Source organism: Enhydra lutris, unplaced genomic scaffold, assembly GCF_002288905.1.
Source record: "Enhydra lutris kenyoni isolate GAN:26980312 unplaced genomic scaffold, ASM228890v2 scaffoldscaffold20, whole genome shotgun sequence".
Taxonomy (NCBI): Eukaryota; Metazoa; Chordata; class Mammalia; order Carnivora; family Mustelidae; genus Enhydra; species Enhydra lutris.
The window spans coordinates 3,791,861-3,814,674 of record NW_019154104.1 but is presented as its reverse complement, the minus strand read 5'-3'; the positions used below and the strand labels follow the sequence as shown (position 1 = coordinate 3,814,674).

The following is a 22,814-nucleotide window of genomic DNA, read 5'->3' as shown; positions in this document are numbered from 1 at the left end:
ACAAGAGAGAATAAAATGAAGCTGCCGCTAAATTGAAAGCCAAACTTTGTCTCTCATACATTCATGGTGGGTATTATTTGTGAAGTCTGACACAGAAGGAAACTTGCTTGCATACTGTGCTTCTCCTATTTTTTTCAACTGGAGAAAAGGAAATATCAAGGTGCAGGAGAAAAAGTCACAGCAGAGCTGTGACAGTCTAACATAATTGAGAAGACATTCATAAAACATCTAGAAAAGGATGTGCTCACACATTAAAAAAAAATTCTCATTTATTCTCAAATACTTGTTGATTTCAGCGTTTTGGAATGCACCAGAATCATGAACTAATGATCCCATCTTAGAGGGCTTAAAAAGCAAAACCTCCAGAAAGATTACCATCTTTCAAAAGAGCTGTAGAAAAGTAAGGAAAACCAAGTAGCAAAGAAACTGTGATTAGAGAAATAACATGAGAAAACATCCAAGGGCACGCTACATAATTGGAGGGAAAGCAGCGGATCTTTCTGGAACTGCTACTACTATCGACACAGAAAAGAGACACTGTCCTAAAAGGTTAACTTGGTTAATGAGAAAGAAAAGCAATTATGAGATGATGGAAAGTGAGTCAAACGACCTGAACAGAAAGGATGAGAAGAACATGTGGAAAAAGTTCTGTGGCAAGAGCTAATTAGTTGGTCTGCAAAAAGATCCAAGAAAAATGCCCTAATTTTAGACATGAGAGATACTGCACACTCAGAAAGAAAAAGGAATATTTAGAAAACTATTTTAAATTTCTTTAATTGCTAAATGCCTCTTTGGCTAGTGTTTGGAAGATCACTATTTAGTCCCACAACTGGCGCATTTTTCCACTTTCTCATCTTTTTGTTGCAAACCACCTAACAGTCTTATCTCCTCTGTTGAACATTGACACATTACTAAAATGGACCCTCTATGCTCTAACCACACAGAATAATAATGTTGGAAAATATGAATGATTGGAAAATCTAAATGATTTGTAAAAGGTATTATTTTTTCCCTTCTGTTTTGAAATTATTTCTAACAGTTTCTAAAGACATGGTCACGGCTGCCTGAAGCATGTCTTCTTCACTCATAGCATCTCCTGTTGGGAAAGAAAACAAGCATCTCTCTTAGACGTTTCTGGAAAATTCTCAAAGTCATCAAAAGGTGAGCTCTTAGAAAATACATTTGACTATTATAGCTTCCTTTTTAAATTTCTAATACTTAAATAAAGTAACATGCACTCTCTTACAGTTTTGTAAGTTTTGACAAATGCACAGAGCCATATAACTACCATCACCACCAGATCCGGACCTGCCCACTGCTCTCCCAAATTTGCACGTGCTGCCCCTTTGTGGTCAATCCCCGTAATACATTTATTCTGTATTTCAAAACAAGTGCATTATGCTAAATGAAAAATTAACTTAGTTTGTGTGTGTGTGTGTGTGTATACATATACATAATTTGTTACCTAAATCTTGTTTTTAAACAATTTATTTGCAGCAAGTTACAAAGATAGTTCAAAGGGTTCCTGTGTATATTTTGGCTCAATTTCGCTCAATAGTTAAATCCTAGGGAACTACAGTTTAACCCCAAACTTGGATATTGACATTGGTACAAAGTTGTGTTTAGTTCTATGCTATGTCGTCACATGTATAGATTTGTGTAACCACCAGCACCACAACCAGGACGGAGAACTGTTCAACTACCACAGATTTCTTTCCTGCTGTCCCTTCTGATTCACACCCACTTCTCTGCCCCCAACTTCCCTAACTGCAGGCAGCCACTAATTTGTTCTCCATCTCTACAAATTTGTCATTTTTATTTTTTATTTATTTTTTTAAAGATTTTATTAATTTATTTGACAGAGAGAGAGAACACAAGTAGGGGGAGAGGCAGAGAGATAAGCAGACTCGCTGGATGAGCAGGGAGCCCTATGCATGACTCAATCCTGGGACCCTGGGATCATGACCTGAGCGGAAGGCGGATGCTTAACCGACTGAACCACCCAGGTGCCCCCAAATTTGTCATTTTTAGAATGTTACACAACTATAACCACACTGTAACAGATCTTTCCTGCACTTAGCATAGTGCCCTTGAGGCACAACCAAACTGCTCATGTATCAAGAGCTGGTTTCTTTTTAGTCCTGAGTAGTATTTCATAGATATACTACCACTTGTTTAAACTTCTCTGCCTTTCTGTAGAACATTTTGGTTGTCTCCAGATTTTGATTATGAGAAATAAAAGTGCTATGAACATTTGTGTACAGGTTTTTGCATGGACAGGTTAAGTGTTCATTTCTCTGAGATAAGTGTCCAGGAGTGTAACTGCTGGGTTGTATGGTAGGTACAAGTTCAGTTTTTAAAGAAATTGACAAACTATTTTCCAGAATGACTGTAACAGTTGAAAAACATAGAAATTTCACCTCCCTTTACTCTACCATTTATAATGTAATTGCCTTAAATATTTTCTACATATACACTAAAAACAAAATCAATATTCTAATTCTTGCTTCAATCATCCAACATAATTTAGAAAACTCAAAAGGAGAGGAGTATCTATTGCTTACCCATATTTTTACTCTTACTACTATTCTTTTTTTCTTTCTAATGTTCCCAGATTAATTCTTATTTGTTTTTTTCTTTTTTTAAAGATTTCATTTATTTATTTGACAGAGAGATACAGCGAGAGAGAGAACACAAGCAGGGAGAGTGGGAGAGGGAGAACCAGGCGCTGAGCAAGGAGCCCAACGTGGGGCTCGATCCCAGGACCCTGGGATCATGACCTGAGCTAAAGGCAGACTCCTAATGACTGAGCCACCCAGGCGCCCCCATTATTTCTGTTTAGAAAGCTTCCTTTAGCCATTATTTTAGGATGCGTCTACCAATGAAAATTCTCTTAATTTTTCTCTTCATTCCTGAAGAAAATTTTCACTGGGAATTCTAGGGTTCCTTTTTTTTTTTTTCTTTTCTTTTTTTTAAGATCTTATTTATTTGAGAAAGGGAGGGAGAGAAACTACCAGTGAGGGGGAGGGGCAGAGGGAGAGAGAGAAGCAGACTCCTCACCAAGTAGGGAGCCTGACTCAGGACTCAATCCCAGAAGTCCAGGATCATGACCTGAGCCAAAGGCATATGCTTAACCGACTGAGCCACCCAGGTGCCCCTGGGTTGTTTTTTCTTTCCAACACTTGAAAAATGAAGGGTGCCTGGGTGGCTCAGTTGGTTAAGCATCTGACTCTTGATTTTGGCTCAGGTCAGGATCTCAGGGTCACGAGATCAGGCTCTGTGCTCAGTGGAGAATCTGCTTGAAGATTCTCTCTCTGCCTCTGCCTGCTCATGCATGCTTGAAGATTGTAAAATAAATAAATCTTAAAAAAAAAAAAAAAGTGCCACTTTCTACTGATATCCGTGATTTCAGGTGAGAAATGTGCTATCATACAAATTGCTATAGGCAAGATGTTTCTAGTTGGTTTCAAGATTTTCCTCTTTCGTTCAGTTTTCAGAAGTTAGACTATGATGTTCTGGCATAAATTTCTTTCGCTTAACTGTCAGAGCTTCACTTGGCTTCTTAATTCTGCAGTTTGTTTTATTTAATTAATTAATTTATTATTTATTAGGCAAGGAGGGGCAGAGAGAGAAGGAGGGAGGGAGGGAGAATCTTAAGCAGGCTTCACAGTGTGGAGTCAAACATGGGGCTTGATCTTACATCCTGAGACCATGACCTGAGCCAAAATCAAGAGTCGGATGCTTAACCTAGTGAGCCACCCAAGTACCCTGATTCTGTAGTTTTAGATCTTTTGCCAAAGCTGGGGATTTTCAGCCATTATGTCTTCAAATATTTTTTCAGCCCCACCCTCCTCATCTCCTAGGATTCCCATGGCACATTAGATCTTCTACTATAGTCCCACAGGTTTTATTAATTTTTTCCAGTCTAATTCTCGCTGTTGCTCAGAATGGGCAACAGTCCTCAAGTTCATGGATTCTTTCCTCTGTCCTTCCATTCACCTGTTGAATCCAATCACTGCACTTTCAAATTTCAGGTATTATTATTTTTCAGCTCTAAAATTTCCATTTAGTTCATCTTCTATTTCTTTCCTGAAGCTTTCTGTTTCTTCATTTGTTTTAAGCATGTTCATAATTGCTTAGTGTAGCATTTTTATGATGGCTGCTTTAAAAAGCCTTGTGAGAATTTATTCTGATACCAGTGTCATTTTGGTGATGGTATCTATGAACTGTCTTTTCTCAATCAAGTTGAATTTTCCCTGGCTCTTGGTATGGTAACACTTCTGATCACATCCTAAACATCTGTGGTGTTGCATTTTATAAGACTGTAAGTCTTACTTAAATCTTTTCTTTTAGAAGGCTTCTTTTGACACAGCACCAAGTGGGGGAGAGGGGCACTGCCCTGTTGCGGCCCGAGACGGGGAGCGTGTGTGTGATCATTACTTCTGTGCCCATGTGGGAGTTCTGGCTCCTCACTGTTCTCCACTGCTAGCTCCTTGACCAGAAGGGGCAGGAATGCCTCCTTACCGCCTCTCACCGACATTCTGGGTATGGCCTCTTTAGTGCCTCAAATCGCTAACTCCAATTCTCCACTGGGCCTCTTTTGAAACCAGCCAGGCAGGAAGCCAGAGGGACTCCTCCACATTGTATTGGTGGGGGGGAAGTGTAGGCTCCCTACAACCATGGACACCATGGGAAAGAGCCCCTCGTTGTCTCCTGGAGGGACCTAAAGTCCCAGCTTCCCACGTGGCTTTCTCTGACACCACCCTGGCCAGGGGAAGCAGGAAGTACACCTCGTTCCTGGCAGCTGGGATACCAGTCTACCCTCCTACTTGGTCTGTGTCAATGGGGTGGGGTGACAGTAAGGCCAGTTTATTTACCTAATCCTGTTTGGCTGGAATAGAGTATTTATTATCTCAAAAGTTTTTACTTGCTAAGTAGTCCCTTTTGACCATACACAACAGGCTTTATTACTTCATCCTTACTGTGGCTTCTTCAGCACCAAGTCCAGAATATGTGAGACAAAAAGAAAATCCAGGCTACACATTACTGTGTCATTCCTCTGGTCCTTGAGCCTCCTATACAGCCTGTCTTCTCTCTGCCTTTCAGAATTTTCTTATGTTTGTTATAAATGTCCACGGTTATTAGCTGTAAATAGCAGGAGAATAGGGAAAAGCCCCAGTTCATTTCTTTTTATTGTGAAATAGTAGTCCACTGTTTGCAAGTACCACAGTTTGTGCATTCACTCACCACTGAAGGACCACAGTTAGGTAACTTCTAGATTCTGACAATTAAAAATTAAGCTGCTGTGAACATTCACCTGCAAGTTTTTCTGGGAACTTATGTTTTCTTTATTTTCTTGGTTATATACCTAGGAGTGGGGCCTACTGAATCATATGGTTAAGTGTACATTTAAATTTATAAGAAAATACTAAACCGTTTTCCAAAGTTGCTGTACCATTTTATATTCCTATCAACAATGTACAGGTGTCTAGTTGCTCTGATCCTAGCCAGCATTTGGTACTCTCGATTTTGTTTTTTATTAAACCATTCTTATAATAAGGTGTGTAATGGTATCTCTTTGTATTTTAATTTACATTTCCCTAATGATTATTAATAGTGACCATATTTTCATGGGTTTCTTTGTCAACCATATGTTTGGTGAAGGATCTGTTCAAATCTTTGCCCATCTGAATTTTCTTGGCCTTTGTCACATACAGTTGTTTGCTTACTCAACTTGTACTACCAATAATTGACCAAAGTTTAAGACCTATTAAACCAAGGCCTGATAAATAATTCTAGACTACACTTGGGCATTTTAGTTTTCCAGGGGGTAAAATGTATTCATCTTCCAACTACTAGTATCCATTATATCTGAGGAATTTTTGGAGAATTATTAATTACTCTAAATTGCAAGTGTTGTTTATAATTTTTTTTTTAAAGATTTTATTTATTTATTTGACAGAGAGACAGCGAGAGAGGGAACATGAGCAGGGGGAGCAGGAGAGGGAGAAGTAGGCTTCCCGCTGAGCAGGGAGCCCAACAGGACCCTGGGATGATCCAACCTAAAGGCAGACACCTAATGACTGAGACACCCAGGTGCCCTGTTGTTTGTAATTCTTAAGAAACATATTCACTGAGTACTCTAGTCTGCCTGCTTCTTAATCTAAGGACTTAGTAGATTACGAAGTTATACAAGAGTTTCAGTATATTAAGGAGGGGAGAAAAAAAGCCTGTAAAGCCAAGATCACAGGGAGCCTGTGTCAGAGCATGGGCAGAGCTACATACCTGGATCACTAACCGGTGCTCCTGAACTTGTGGTCGGTCTCTCACACGGCTGTGACAGCTGTCCGGGAGGACCCTGCTGCTGCTGCTGCCGCCTGAAATAAGTCAAAAGTGAATGTACATTAAAAAAAAACAAACCCTAAGAATAAATATGCCATGAGAAAAAGTATTCACATGGAAAATATAAAGTTCCACAAAACAAGAGTCATTGTCACAAACTCCACAAAAGAATGCCAGAGCAACCAGTCCGATTTATGTTACTTGAAAGTATCACAGTGCCGATCCTAGGAAACCTAGATACAAAATTTGAATTATCAAATTAATAGGTAAAAATTTTCACCACAAAATAACACATCAACATAAGCATTTGCTGGTAGCTATTCTTATGCAAACATGTTGGTTTACAGATCCTTAATATTGTTGAAGTCACTAAAAATAAGCACCTTTGAGAATATAAAACATCCCAACTACCATGCAAGTTAACATATCTTTCCATGGCCAGCTCCTCCTTGTCCTCCAGCTCTGAGGTTCAGCATGTCCTCCGAGAGACCTTTCCTGACCAGCCACCTGCAGCAGTCTCCAAGTACTCTCATTATCTCATCGCTGCTCCCTTTCAATTTCAGGCATCAACTTATCACCATCTGATACTCTGTGTCTCTTTCGAGCATCAGCTAACAAGAGCACATACTTTATCTTGTTTCCCAAGTGCCTAAAATAGTGCCTGTCAACGTTAGCAGGCATTCACCAAATACTTGATCAATGAAAGAATATAACTTTAAGATGCATGATCAAGTTTCAGTACCATTTATTGCATTAAAATAAATTTTCCCCGTATTTTTTCAGACAGAAAAACAACGTCAGAAAAATCCACATTTTAAAACTTTTAACATGGTGGTTATGATCTAAATATGTAGGACAGGGGCGCCTGGGTGGCTCAGTGGGTTAAAGCCTCTGCCTTCGGCTCAGGTCATGGTCCCGGGGTCCTGGGATTGAGCCCCACATCGGGCTCTCTGCTCGGTGGGGGGTGGGGAGGGCTGCTTCCTCCTCTCTCTCTGCCTGCCTCTCTGCCTACTTGTGATCTCTGTCAGTCAAATAAATAAATAAAATCTTTTAAAAATAAATAAATAAATAAATAAATAAATATGTAGCGCAGTGTCCTTGTATGTAAAAAAATACATACTGAAATATTGAGATGTAATGGGAGATCATGTCTGCAAGTTATGTTCAAACCCCTCAGAAATGTCAACAATTGGGGAATTCGGGCAAAAGGTATAAAGGAGTTCTGTTAACTATTTCTGCTTTTACATTTCAAATTATTTCACATCATATGCAGATATATATGTTGAAAATTAGATGAACCTTACAAAGAGCTGATACTCTGAGAAGCCATAGCTTTAAAGATAAATGTTCAGAAGGATTTTTAAAGGAACCAGTATTTTAAATTTACCAGTAACACTATTAATAGAATAGCATACTTTTTTCCCCTTAGAGTCTCAATCTTCTGTTTTAAATATGAGTAACAAAGAAAACCCAAGTATACCGACATTTGTCTCAGTTTATTCTCAGGCATGCGGGGCTAATGATGCCTAAGATGGCAGAACGCTCCCACCAGCACACCCTGAGTCTGGGATGTGCACGAGACAGGCTTGCGAGGCAGGAGGAAAATCTTGGCCCATCAGCTCTCTCTCCATGCCCTTTCCCCCTTCAATCAAGACAGTATGTCAGAACACAGGAGCATGGTAGGTGAGGCAGTGACCTTAAGAGGGATAACCTTTATTCTACTTTAAATTTATGAAAAGTGAGAAGTAAATGAGTTGCCAACCTTGAAACAATTTTGACACTTTTCATATTTGATGACACAGTAATATGCAACATGTTTGAACAGCAAAGCGGCACCATTTTCACTGTGGCTTTGAATGTGCCCTCGGAATCGGAGGCTAGAAAGCTAAAAACATCATCTTAGGTCTCTGTACAGCTAGGATTCTGGTTATCAATTAAGCACTCGCAGAAATGAGACACAACCATCCTCCTGCTGCTTTGGATGTTCTCTGCTGGCAAGTCAAGTCAGGGAGCTGCCATGCCAGGATTCTGCTTCATGCCAGCTGCAGTGGGGGCCAGATTTTGTGTTCCCATGTCTAGGCAACTGTGGTGGCAGCTTCCTGATCCTAGGATGACAGCCACAGCAGTGTGTTCTTCAACCCCATATATCCCAATTCCCCATGATGACAACTGGGGCAGTGGACACAGCTCTTCAAACAAGCTGGTCTTTGGAATTCTGGAAGCCTGGCCTAAAGACTGTACCTCCAGCTCTTCCTAAGACTGGGTAAGTGCTGAGTTTCTGTACTAAGTATTTTCCTGCTTAAAATACCTCTACTAGCTTGTTTCTTAAACTGAATCCTGTTATGCCATGCCACTGGGCACTGAGCTCAAGTGTTAAACAATGAAAAAAAATCACAGCAATCCATGACCATGAAGACAATGCCAGTAATTCCCTCTTTGTTGGGAAATGTTTTTTAGTAACAGAGGAAAGAATTTGTATCATTTCAGAGCTACACGTGGAGAAGAATTAAAAATTCTTGGGAACTAAGGTATTTGTGAAATACTTTACAGTTTACACAATAGTTTTACACACTTTGTCTAATATGACACTCAATTTGTGAGTTTTTAAGGTAGGTTTTATAGTGACATTGCTGATATATACTAAGAGTTTTACCTGGGGTTTAGTAATAGGTAATGGGTTTAGAGATTACTACTGGAAAATATATCTTGGCTATGAACATATTACTTAATATTCATTAACAATGACTTTGTTGGTTTGTTTTTAAGATTTATTTCAGTGAGAGGGAGAGAATGCCCATATGTGCATATGGGGGCAAAGGGAGAGAGAGAGAAGCAGACTCCCTGCTGAGCGGGGAGCCCAATGCAGCACTGGATCTCACAACCCTGAGATCATGACCTCAGCAGAAATCAAAAGAGTTGGACACTTAGCCAACTGAGCCACCCAGGTGCCCCCATTGACTATGACTTTGTAACAAGTAGGTTTTTAAACAGTACTTTTATGCTTGGTGCATGAATACTGTGGTTATTACATTAGGCATGAAGCTTCAAATACCGTATAGGGGGGAAAAAAACTATTTGAATGAATAATAAACCCTTTGAATGGGGGAAAAAAAACCCCTTATTTTGAATTCAAAATTTGTTTGAATAACAAGTTAGCACCAGGGCCCATTTAGAGAGGGTCAGCAGGAACGAAGAGTTAGCTCAATAACCTTAGAGCTCAGTTCCCAAAGACTGAAGCTTGTAGTCTAAGTAATCAGGAATTCTAGTGAAAGGCCCAATATTAGAGACTAATATTGTTTCTCAGCTCCTTTACTAACGAGTCTTACAAGATTCTGAATGCTAGACAATGCTGAAAAGAAACATCAGAAGTCAGCTCTTAACTCTTTTCAGCAACATGTGACTGTTAAACATTCTCTAGTTCTCCTTAAGTTCCCAGCAATATTTTCAAGATCAGACCAGGAGGCAGATGATGAAACTGAAGCTGGAAACCATCAATGCACATCTTCCTACCCAGTCAACTATCCTTCAACCTGGAAGGAGCTGCACTGACACTCAAACATTTTAAATCCTCTCTACGATAAAGATGAAATGTATTAAAGTTCCACATTTTCAACCCGCCCAACTGCCACAAAAAAAATAAAAAAAACTAAAAGAAAATTTTTTTAAAAAAGTAAAAAAGGGATTTGTTTTTTAAAGTATAAAAAATTTTCTTTTTCTTAGGTCTACTTGTGAATTTTGTAGTTTTGCTATAAAGTATATCTGTTTGGGGCACCTGGGTGGCTCAGTGGGTTAAGCCTCTGCCTTCAGCTCAGGTCATGGTCTCAGGGTCCTGGGATCAAGCCCTGCACTGGGCTCTCTGCTCAGCAGGGAGCCTGCTTCCCTCTCCCTTTCTGCCTGCCTCTCTGCCTACTTGTGATCTCTCTGACAAATAAATAAATAGAATATTTAAAAAAAATAAAGTATATCTGTTTGGACCAATTTAATCTGGCAAAAAATGGAATGTGAAATAAGCATGATAGAAGTATCATTTGGGAACGTTCTGAAAAGCAGTTTAGAAATCTGTACCAAGACCTTAAAAAAATGTTTCTGTCCTTTGACCCAAAAATCTCAGAATAACTGGAAGAAATGATGAGAGGTTTGAGCCACAGGGTTAGTAAAAACATTATTCATTGCACTATTAATTGTAATAGTAAAAGTCAAAGGTTCACATATAAATTATGATATACACATTCATTTTATGAAATACCACACAGCCTATTATAAAGACTATTTACTATGATGGGAAAATGGATGTAACTAACATACAATATACATGTGTGTGACTAGAAGAGAATGTGTCAAATACTAACATTAATTTTTAAAGGCTAGGATTGTTTTCCTTTAATTTTGATATGTCTTAAATTTTCTAGAATATTGGTTTTTATCTAATTAAACAGTTTGGAGTTTGTTTTTTTTTTTTTTAAGATTTTATACATAGGGGCGCATGGGTGGCTCTGTGGGTTAAAGCCTCTGCCTTCGGCTCCAATCATGATCTCGGGGTCCTGGGATCGAGCCCCACATCGGGCTCTCTGCTTAGCAGGGAGACTGCTTCCCTCTCCCTTTCTGCCTGCCTCTCTGCCTACTTGTGATCTCTCTGTCAAATAAATAAATAAAATCTTAAAAAAAAAAAAAAGACTTTATAAATAATATGCATACCCAATGTGGGGCTCAAACTTAACTCCAAGGTCAAGAGTCACCTGCTTCACTGACTAAGCCAGACAGGCGCCCCTTATTTTTAACACTAACTAGATGTTTGATGATACTGTAGAATTACCAACAATTATCATGTGGTAATTATTAATATTATAATGTGACAGTAACATTTCACTATATTCCCAGAAAATGGATGAAAGGATAAAATAATTTAGATGTCACAAAATAATCCCAGCTTGGTGGTAGGAGAGGGGAAAGCAGGGGAGATGGGGGCACAGAAAACTACACTGGCCATGTGCTGACATTGGTTAAAGCTGGGCAACGTTAAGTAAACAGGGGTTCATTATGCTGGTTTCTCTACTTTTATAGATATCTGAAGTTTATCAAAATTAAAAAGAAAATTAAAAATTTGAAGGGAAGTGAAGCACTAATAAGCACTATTTTGAAATTTTATAATTAAATCCATTAATCTATCACTGAATAAAGACTAGAAATATCTCACATTAAGAGGATGTCAGCTGATCAGAACTTTCCTTCATATACTTCTGAGCTGTGACTTAAAAAAAAAAAACAGAAAACAAAGTAAATATTATCTTCATTACACCATCAAATGTAAAATGCACCAATATTTTAGATTCCTCTAATACTGCCAATTATGATTGTGAGATGCTTAATTGCGGAGATGTTGAAATGTGAAAATACGTACATCTCAGAATTGATGAAACACAGTGAACAGGCCAGATTCAGCCACTGGCCTTCTGGTTTCTGGTCTGGGATCAGAGGATCTGAGTATTTATCTATCTGTGTAACCTTTACTTTACTGTGTAACCTTTAAAATAAAGTTTTATCCTTCAAAGAAGAAAAAGGGAAGACAACTTGTGCATGGTTATTACTGGGAAGGATGACATTTTTATTTTCTGATTTGAGAGCACTTAAGCAGGTGGGCTTTGGGAGCTGATGATTCAGATTCATGGTTTGCCCCCATGTCCCTACGCCAACAGGCCTGCAATAACCCCTCAAGTGAGCATCAGAACAATGAACCACCACCTCTGTCTGAGGTGGGAGTGTGCTTCCCGACCGCAGTGCTGTTTGCCCTGCTAAGTGATAGAAGAACTTTGCAGGGCTGGTCAGATAACCAAGAAGCATATCCAGAGGATCACCAGGCATTGTTCTTGCTTTGGTCCATTTTCTTTTGATGACTGAAATTCAAATGGGTTTCCTTCACCTTATTTCATATAAACTTAATTGGTATCAAGGCAAAGGTTTTCCCTAAAACTACTTATCATTTCAGATCATTCATCATAAATTAAAAAAAAGAATACACTTAGATGTTCACAGGGTTCAGGGGGTAACCAATCTTTTGAAAGGCGAGAATCCTAAATAAAATAGTTTAAACCAAAGCTCTACACGTATAAACTGTAGACACAACAGACAAAGCACACATTAAATATGCAATTTTAATATTGTACCAACTACTTTACTTTTCAAAGTAGGCTTCTCTTCTCTTCCGGAGCTCTTCTGAAGTCAGATGTGTATCTGAGGTGTGTGGAGTATCTTGAGATATGCTTCTGGAACTACCTGAAAACAAAAGAAAACAGAATAAAAAACTAATTTTTTTTTAAAAGATTAAAAACTAAAAATTTTTTTTAAAAGATTCTATTTATTTGAGAAAGAGAGAGAGAGAATGAGAGAGAAAGAGAGCATGAGAAGGGGGAGGGTCAGAGGGAGAAGCAGACTCCCTGCTAAGCAGGGAGCTGATGTGGGACTCAATCCCAGGACTCCAGGATCACGACCTGAGCCGAAGGCAGTCAGTTAAACAAATGAGCCACCCAGGCGCCCCCTTTATTTACCAATTTAAGCAACCCTATGTTTATACTTATTTGAGCAAGTTTTTGAAAAGTTTTCCTCTTAAAAATATTGTGATACTATTCTATAAATATAAGAAAGGCTCTGAAACTTTCAAGGACAAATCTGAATAAGGCAGTTCAAATATAATCCATGTCCACACCCATCTGTGACATAGCGGATGTGAGGATGTAAGTCCAACAGCCAACCTGGAAGGAAGAGCCATTAACATCACATGTGTGCGCCCTCTTTAACTTACTAGAAACAAATGGGCCCTTTCAACTAGAAACAACTTAAAGTGGTTGACTGGAAAGCCATTCTCTGTATTCCTCTAACCTAAAATACTTGCACGCTATATATACCAAGTCAAGGAAATGTGTGTCCCTGTTCTCGCTTAATAACTGCACCAAGCAGAGATCCTGCTCAGATGGTGAAATGAAGCAGGAAGAAAAGTGAAGGTCCCCAAAATATCTAAAATTATAAAAGCTGCTATCTGTTCATTGTTGGGCTAATCGACCAGGGCTCTACTAATCAAAAGTGGGATTGCACACATATGAAGCACTCCAGGATGTGCCAGGAGGCAGGAGAATTCAGGATAGAAAGGATAATCTTCATAGTAACATAACTTCAATTTTGTTTAGATATTTAAGAAATTCCATTGAGTAATCTCATTAAGCAGCAGGCAAATTCACATTAATTGGATGAAAACAAAACAGCCAAAAAAAACCACGCACACCTTTCAGGAAGCCTCTCTGAGCTATATCCCAGACAATTCCCTCTGCCTGGTCTCCCTGGGGGATACATCTTCATTCTCCTTATGTCACTCTTCAAGGTAGACCCATCCAAGTGGGCTTAAGTTGTTAAGTTGCACAGCCCCTAAATTAGACATTTTAAATATTTTCTGCCCAGGCCTTCCTTTGTATCCAACAGCATACATTTACAGAAGAGCTGGTCTGGGAAGGGCCTCCCTGCTTTTTGCCCAAAAAGATTAAGCTCCATTTATTGTTTTGCTATTGTTGTGCTTCCATTTGTTATAACCAAACGGAAAAACCAGCATAAAACATAACTAGTCCTAATATAATTTAGGTTGTAAAAAGTTATTTGTATTATAAGAAAGCTCAAAGAATAGCTGACTGTATGTACATAGTTACTGCTCTTGCGGTAACTGTCAAAGAACTTTTACCAACAGTACGTTTACTACCAGGGGAACAAAGAATGATCTGAATCAGCCCTTCGACAACAAATGAAGTACACATCCAAACATCGCGACCTTGCATACTGAGTTGAATAGCCCTCCGGAGATCTGCTTCTTCATCTTCCATGTCAATTTCTTGGCGACTTAGTGCCAAAGCCCTCTGCAAATCTTCCTCATCTTCGTCTAACGTGGCCGACCCATCATTTGCTTCTAAGACTCGTTCCAGATCTGTTTTCTGGACTCTGAAGAACAAAAACAGATAGTAACTGCAGATCAGTCTTCCTGGTTTGGATGAACAATAGAGACACTTATAAATGAAAAACTTTTTAAAATAATTTTTTAAGATTTTATTTTTAAGTAATCTCTACATCCAATGTGGGGCTTGAACTCACAACCCCGAGATCGAGAGTTACATGATCCACTGACTGAGCCAGCCAGTTGCCCCCAAAGAGTCTATGTAAGTCAAGAATTACACGTTTTCTGGTAGAGCATCTCATAATATAAAGATCATGCTGGGGCGCCCAGGTGGCTCAGTGTGTTAAGCCTCTGCCTTCGGCTTGGATCACGGTCTCCGGGTCCTGGGATCGAGCCCCGCATTGGGCTCTCTGCTTGGCGGGGGGCCTGCTTCCCTTTCTCTCTCTCTCTGCCTGCCTCTCTGCCTGCTTATGATCTCTCTCTGTCAAATAAATAAATTAATTAATTAAAAAAAAATAAAAAGATCATGCTGTGATTTGGATCTAAGCTAATTAAGTAATTCAAAGAATTGATTCAAGTTTGAACCAAAAAACTTCACTAAAAATATAACAAGTCTAAAAAGAAAAAAAATCACCAACAATAAAAGGACCACACACCCAAAGCAAGCATGAAAATGTAATTCTTGGGGCCCCTGGCTGACTTAGTCAGTAGAGCTTGCAGCTCTTGATCTCGGCCTTGTGAGTACAAGCCTCATACTGGATATAGAGATTACTTAAAAAAACAAAATCTTTAAAGAAAAAGAAAGAAAATGTAATTCTTGTGATGAAATACTATCATATACTCCATACTGCAGGCCTAATTTTACCTCTGTTCTTTCAGTTGTGCTAGTTCTTCTCCGATGAGTCTTGGTCTCTGCATCTGTTGGACCCTGATCATCTGTAGAAGTTGGTCGGCTTCACAATCTGGCAGGTCACCCTTAACAACAAATATAGAATAACCTAAAAAAAAGGCAAAAATACACTAAAACAGCTAGTAAGAGATTAACAATAGGTTTAAAATGACAGCAGATGGGAAGGCAGCACAGTAGAGTGGAAAGAATACAAGCTGAAGGGTGGGAAAGACCTGGGTTCAAATAATGGTTCTTACACTTACTGGCAGGGTGATCTAGGACAAACTACTGAAAGTTTCGAAGCCCCACTTTCTTCATCTGCAAGATGGGAATAGCCATCTCATAGAGCAACTGTGAGGAATAAATGAAATAATGTCTGCAAAGAGCCCTACCAAGAGAACGTGTGACCAAGGAGACTACTCACTAAATGATAGCAGGGAGGCAGGTAAAGGAGGGGGAAGAGCAAGGAATTTGGAATCAGATGGCCAGGGTTTTGGTCCTAGCTCTTCCAATTCCAAGACTGAGCATGGTCTTTGGTCAATCAGTGTAATCGGCTACATCTCAGTTTTTGCTACTGTTAAACTAATGATACTGGTACCTTCCTCAGAGGGCTGTTGTAAGGATACAGCCAGATAATGTGTGTAATAATGTGAAATATGGGTAAAATGAATCATCTGTAGAAAAAGCTGACCCCCTCCAACCTTATGCGCACGTATGCACGCACACACTCACGGGCGCACGCACACACAACCCCCTCCTTGCTGAAAACAGGAGCTGGGAAACCAAGGCTCAAAACCCAGTCAAGGTGTTGCTGATGTGGTTCCTATTTTGATGTAGAAATCACTTAAGAATGACGAAAGGAGTTCAAGTTGAGAGAAAACAGCGAGTCAGACTCTAAAAATCTTCTGTGGGAAAGGAGGATCATAGATAAATGCAAAAGGAGGGAGAGTTTACTCGTGTCAGGTGTTTTATTTTAGCTTTTTAATTAATTAATTAATTAATTAATTAATTTTTTAGGGTCAGGTATTTTAAAGGAGCTAGAGTTTTCAGCAAAGGACAGTGGCCCAAGAGGGGCAAGGAGAAGCAGGAAGATTACCCACCCCCAACCCTTAGCCATGGGGGTCTGTGGGGTCTGGAAGGAAAAAAAGCTACACTTAGTGGGGCTGCTAAGGAAGCAGCATCCTCAGGTGAGCGCAAAGTATCAGTGAAAATTCTGCCTGGACGGTGTCATCCAAATCACAGATTAAAGTTCACCAAGATGATTTCACTGCCCTAAAGTTCTTTTTATACTTAAACCTAATAGAACTAGTTTTATTTAGCTACTTCGAAAGATAACATTATAAAAATTTAGGTCTTTATTTACCTTCCTGTTGTAATTGAGCCAAGAAAAGTGCAAGGTATGTGTCTGATATTAATTCTGGACCCGTCAAGAGAGAATTCAAGTTGAACCACTGGAAAAAAAATTGTAAATATTTAAGTTAATGTACATTATAAGTAATAAGGAAGTTCCATGTGTTAAGAATATAACACGTCTAAACATATTAAGACTATCTAAATACTGAAAACACTGTTAAACCAAGATTTTTTAGAAGTAATAATGTGATTTTTAAGAACTGAGATAAGCATTGCAGATTTATCAATATTAAATGCCTTTAAAAAATGTTTAAAAATAGAATTGTGCTTTAAGTCATAAATTCTAAATCTCCCACTCCCAAAAAGAGTATAGAAACTAAATCAGTACTTTAAAGTATCTTTACTGATAGGTATAACTGAATCTTTTTTCAAAGTATTGGCCCAACAAAATCCTTATCACATTATACTGAAGAAAAATAAACTATACAAAATTTTCCCACTGCTGATAATTTTGGTCAAGAGATTTCAGGGGTGCCTGGGTGGCTCAGTCAGTTAAGTGTCTGACTCTTGGTCTCAGCTCAGGTAATGATCTCAGGGCTATAAGATGGAGCCCCATGTTCGGCTCCAGGTTCCATGCAGACTCCACTCAAGGATTCTCTCTCCCCCCGCCCCTCTTCCTGCTCCTGCACATGCTCTCCCTCTTTCTCAAATAAATAAAATTTAAAAAGATTTCAGTTGTGAGAGAACTAGACATTCCAGAAAGAGAATTCATAATCGCCAATTATCTTACAAACATCACTAAGCCCCTATCACATGTAATTAAGATCAGTTAGTCACTACTTCACAGGACTCCTAATTTAACCCACAAGATCCAGAAGTTTCAAAAATGACACAGCATCATGACCTATTATATTTCCTTGATTTTGACAGATACAATGCTTTTCCAGTCATTTATTTCGCCAAAGACAACATGCCGATGGCCAACAGACACATGAAAAGATGCTCAACATCACTCATCATCACAGAAATGCATATCAAAACTACCATGAGATACCAGCTGTCAGAATGGCTAAAATCAAACACACAAGAAACAACAAGTGTTGACAAGGATGACGTGAAAGAGGAACCCTTGTGCTCTGCTGGTGGGAATGCAAGCTGGTGCAGCCACTGTGGAAAACAGTATGGAGGTTCCTCAAAAAATTAAAAATAGAACTACCCTACAATCCAGTAATTCCACTACTGGATATTTACCCAAAGAATACCAAACACTACTTTGAAAAGATATATGCACCTCTATGTTTACTGCAGCATTATTTACAAGAGCCAAATTATGGAAGCAGCCCAAGTGTCCACCTACACATGAATGGCTGAAGATAGAAGATACACACACACACACACACACACACAAACACACACTTGGGATATTACTCAGCCATAAAAAAGAATGAAATCTTGGGGCACCTGGGGGGCTCAGTTGGGTAAGCCTCCGACTGTTGATTTTGGCTCAGGTCATGATCTGGGGGTCAAGAGATCAAGCCCTAAGTCTAGCTCTGTGCTTAGATCAGAGTCTGCTTAAGACTCTCTCTCCCTCCCCCTCTGGCTCTCCCCCTTTGGCTCTCCCCCCCAACTCATGCTCTCTCTCTCTCTAAATAAATAAATCTGGGAAAAAACAAAACAAAAAAAAACCCTTGCTACTTGCCACAACATGGATGGATCTAGAGATTATAATAATAAGTGAAATCATTAAAAAAAAAAAGGGGTGCCTGGGTGACTCAGTGGGTTAAAGCCTCTGCCTTCGGCTCAGGTCATGATCTCAGGGTCCTGGGATTGAGCCCTGCACAGGCTCTCTGCTCAGCCGGGAGCCTGCTTCCCCCCCCCCCCCCGCCTGCCTCCCTGCCTATTTGTGATTTCTTATCAAAAAAAAAAAAAAAAAAAAAAAAGTGAAATCAGTCAGAGAAAGACAAATAATATATAATTTCACTCATATGTAGAATTTAAGAAACAGAACAAAGGAACAAAGAAAAGAGAGACAAACCAAAAACAGACTGTTGTTTTTTGTTTTTTTTTTAAGATTTTATTTAATTGACAGAGAGAGATCACAAGTAGGCAGAGCAGCAGGCAGAGAGAGAGAGGAGAAAGCAGACTTCCGGCTGAGCAGAGAGCCCAATGTGGGGCTTGATCCCAGGACCCTGAGACCATGACCTGGGCTGAAGGCAGAGACTTAACCCACTAAGCCACCGAGGCACCCCAAAAACAGATTCTTAACTACAAAGAACAAACTGAAGGGATGGATGAAACGGGTGAAGGTGATGAATACACTGACTGTGAGCAGCACTGGGTAACGTAGAGTCGCTGATTCACTATACTGCACACTGAGACTAATATAACGCTGCATGTTAACTACACCGGAATAAAAAACATACACAGGAAAAAAAGAAACTTTTCCAGTCATCTTTTTCGTAATACAAGAACCTCATACAAAAGACTATGTAATTAGAAATATAACTATAAACAAAAATAGAAATTAGAGCCAAAGATAAATCAAAATGATAGTATTTCTTGTATTTGTCAAAGATAAAGTAAAATGTGAAAACTCAGTTTTATTTACTAATTTTTTTTTAAGTTTTATTTATTTATTTGAGAAAGAAAGAGAGAGAGTGAGTGAGAGTGTGTGGGGAGGGCCAGAGGGAAAGAGAATGCTCAAGCACGCTCCTTGCTCAGTGGGCTGGATTTCACGAATCATGAGATCAGACTTGAGCCAAAATCAAGACTTGGACAGTTAACTGACTGAGCCACCCAGGCACCCTAAAGTTCAATTTTAAAGAACTAAAATTTGGGGGATGGCTGTGTGGCTCAGTCAGTTAAGCGTCTACCCTCAGCTCAGGTCATGATCCCAAGGTCTTGGGCCTGAGCCCCACATTGGGTTCCTTGCTCAGCGGGGAGCCTGCTTCTCCTCCTGCTTGTGTGCTCTCTTGCACTCTTTCTCTCTCTGACAAATAGATAAATAAAATCTTAAAAAAATTAAGAACTAAAATTTTTACAACCTATCAAAATAATGATGTTAAGTTTATATGCAAATCAATATAAAGGAACTTCTGGGACCTAAGTTTTCAGATCTTAAAGACATCTAGTGATTACCTTATACAGAAAAAGTAAGGAATACTTAATTGCATTTTTAAAAAAATATAAATAAAAGCCAAAGGTTAAATAATCTTGGCAGCATCCTCCATTGTCTTTCCCTAGAGCTGATTCCCATTCAGTTCACCCCTAATGCGCCACAGCGCCTTCCCTGCTCTTTGTAACTTAAGAGGGACCTTTAGGGATAACCATGTCATATGAAGCTGCCTCTAGGTAGCTGACTTTAAAGGTAGCAGTACAGTTCCTGCTTTTGAATGATCTCATTGATTTAATTCAATGCACTCATTCTTGATTTCATTTTCTTTTTTGTTCTGTATTATTTTTTTAAAGATTTATTTATTTGACAGAGAGAGAGAGACAGATATCACAAGTAGGCAGAGCAGCAGGCAGAGAGAGAGGAGGAAGAAGGCTCCCCGCCAGGCAGAGAGCCCAATGCGGGGTTTTATTCCAGAACCCTGAGATCATGACCTGAGCCAAAGGCAGAGGTTTAACCCACTGAGCCACCCAGGTGCCCCTGCCCTGTATCGTTTTTTTTTTTTTTTTTAAGTTTTATGGGGATGTAACTGACATGCAAGAAATCGCACACATTTAAAATGTCCAATTTGAAGTTTAACATATCTATACACCTAAGAAACCATCACCACAACCGAGTTTCTGGTGCCCCGTATAAACCTAATCTCTCACTACTCCTTGCCTTCCTCATCCCCAGGCAACCACTGGTCAATCTGTTTTCTGTCTCTATAGGTTAGCTTGAATCTTCTAGACCTTTATGTAATAGAAACATCCACTACGTAGTATTTTGTGTCTGGCTTCTTTCACTCAGCTTAATTATTTTTAGATCCATCCATGTTATTGAACATACCAATAGTTCATTTCTTTTTATATTTGATCATTTACAATAACCCTCTTTTGAAAATTCTAAATTCTAAAAAAAAGGACTTTAAATAATTGTTTCAAAAGTGGTATCATGTATATAAAGATCTTCGGTTATTGTTTACAAAAATGATATCTTAAGTACATTTCTTGATTTTAAGTACATTTCTTGATATTCTTTTTTGAAACTGCCCCCCACCCAAAACCAGAAATGACTTCATGTCGATATATGTATTACATGGCATTTTGGCATGTGAATAATCCTGATATGCTAAAGCTAACATAACTGAAAAAATTTTACTCACGTTGGACGTTGTTTTAGGCTTCATGACACTATTATACACTAAACATAAATCTATAAAAGTCACCATTAACTGGATTAACATCTTTATCACATAAAAACCCACTAAAAGTAACCACATCTGTATTAAATAGAAACTTTTTCTTATGATATAGGTTAAATTGTGCAGTTGACCCTGGCTCGGGGTGCTGACCCCTTCCACAGTTGAAAATCCACATGTAACTTTTGACTCCTCAAAAAACTCAACTACTAATAGCCTACTGGTGACTAGATGCCTTACTGCTAACATGAACAATTTACACGTATTTTGTATAATGTATTATGTACCTTTTTTTTTTTAAGTAGTCTCCATCCACAACATGGGCCTTGAACTCGCAACTCTGAAACTAAGAGTTGCATGCTCTACGACCAGCCAAGTGCCCCTTATATACTTATTTTTACAATAAAGCTAGAGAAAAGAAAATGTTACTATGAAAACCATACAGAGAATACATTTACAGTAGTCTACTGTAAAAAAAAAAAAATCCATGTGTAAGTGGACCCATGTAGTTCAAACTCATGCTGTTCAAGAGCCAACTCTGCATGGTTGTTATAAATAAATCTATAAGGGAAACTGATACTGTCTTTTTTTTTTTTTTAAAGATTTTATTTATTTATTTATTTAACAGAGAGAGAGAGAGACAGCGAGAGAAGGAACACAAGCAGGGGGAGTGGGAGAGGGAGAAGCAGGCTTCTCGCAGAGCAGGGAGCCTGATGCGGGGCTCAATCCCAGAACCCTGGGATCATGACCTGAGCTGAAGGCAGAAGCTTAACAACTGAGCCACCCAGGTGCCCTAAGGAAACTGATACTGTCTTTTAAGATAGGAAATCTCGGGGCGCCTGAGTGGCTCAGTTGTTAAGCGTCTGCCTTCAGCTCAAGTCATGATCCCAGGGTCCTGGGATCGAGCCCCACATCAGGCTCTCTGTTAAGCAGGAAGCCTCTTTCTCCCTCTCCCACTCCCCCTGCTTATATTCCCTTTCTCACTGTCTCTTTCTGTCAAATAAGTAAAATTTCAATTTAAAAAAAAAAGAGAAATAGCAAATCTATCAAGATTGAAACCATACCATATACACACATTACTGGTAAGTTTCTTCACCTTTAAGGTACCAATCCTTTACATTATAGTTGCAAATGGAGTGCAAAATGAGAAAATGAGAAAAAAGAGAGGGAAGGGGAGAAACATTACCTGTTTCCCTAATTTTCTAACTGTAAACCAGTGTTCTTTGTAATTGCATATAAATGATCTTTCATTTCTAGAAAAAGAAAAAGATACATACACAAGTTGAAATAGTAGAGTTCATATTCATTTACTTTATCTACTGGCAAGTATTATAAAAAACATTAGGATTATGCTCACAGTTAGGGATCACTGGTTTTTAAGAAATTACAAAACCGTAAAAATCTCTCTACAGATTAGTGGTGCCAGGCACACACATTGGCCTCGCACAGCATTTAAGATCAGCTCCAACACTGAGGTGTAGGGAAGGCTCAGTGGGCAGATGTTCACGACATCCCCAAAAAATGTAATGGGAAACCGAGGGAATGAAACAGGGATCATCAAAACAAAAGCATTCAGAATAAACATTTCTTCTTTAAGAAATTTTAACTTTAAAAATCAAATTTAGGAAAAGCAAAATAAAATCTTACATGGGATCGATCCTGAGCCTCTGATACTCCGGACTGTTGAAGAGAATTAGTTCTAAACCCCAAACTTTCAAGGCATTGCTTATAACCTGTTAAAAAAAAATAGCAACTTTCCGTAAGCTAAACCATCAATTACAAATTTAAGTAGTGTAGGCATGTTAGGGTATAAACAACTATATTTTATATATAATTTTCCCCAGAAGGTTTTTTAAAAAGTGTGTGTATAGGGCGCCTGGGTGGCTCAGTGGGTTAAGCCGCTGCCTTCAGCTCAGGTCATGATCCCAGGGTCCTGGGATCGAGTCCCGCA

At 39.0% G+C, this 22,814-nt stretch overlaps 1 protein-coding gene across 3 annotated transcripts in view; it reads right to left on the bottom strand.

Annotated features, from left to right (window-relative positions):
• Positions 1-1,001: 1,001 nt before the first annotated feature.
• The window catches only part of LOC111148516 (ataxin 3), a 32,006-nt gene continuing 10,193 nt past the window's right edge, over positions 1,002-22,814 (bottom strand). Inside the window, exons 4-12 of one of the 3 annotated variants that reach the window (XM_022505132.1) lie at positions 22,511-22,596; positions 22,050-22,116; positions 16,522-16,609; positions 15,135-15,267; positions 14,150-14,316; positions 12,516-12,612; positions 12,079-12,087; positions 6,286-6,377; positions 1,002-1,096 (exon numbers count right to left, since the gene is read on the bottom strand). In XM_022505132.1, coding sequence (XP_022360840.1) covers positions 1,002-1,096; positions 6,286-6,377; positions 12,079-12,087; positions 12,516-12,612; positions 14,150-14,316; positions 15,135-15,267; positions 16,522-16,609; positions 22,050-22,116; positions 22,511-22,596 — 834 coding nt within the window. Of the gene's footprint in view, positions 1,097-6,285; positions 6,378-11,536; positions 11,591-12,078; positions 12,088-12,515; positions 12,613-14,149; positions 14,317-15,134; positions 15,268-16,521; positions 16,610-22,049; positions 22,117-22,510; positions 22,597-22,814 lie in introns of those variants that run through there. The other 2 variants (XM_022505131.1, XM_022505134.1) reach the window with 2 other exon arrangements.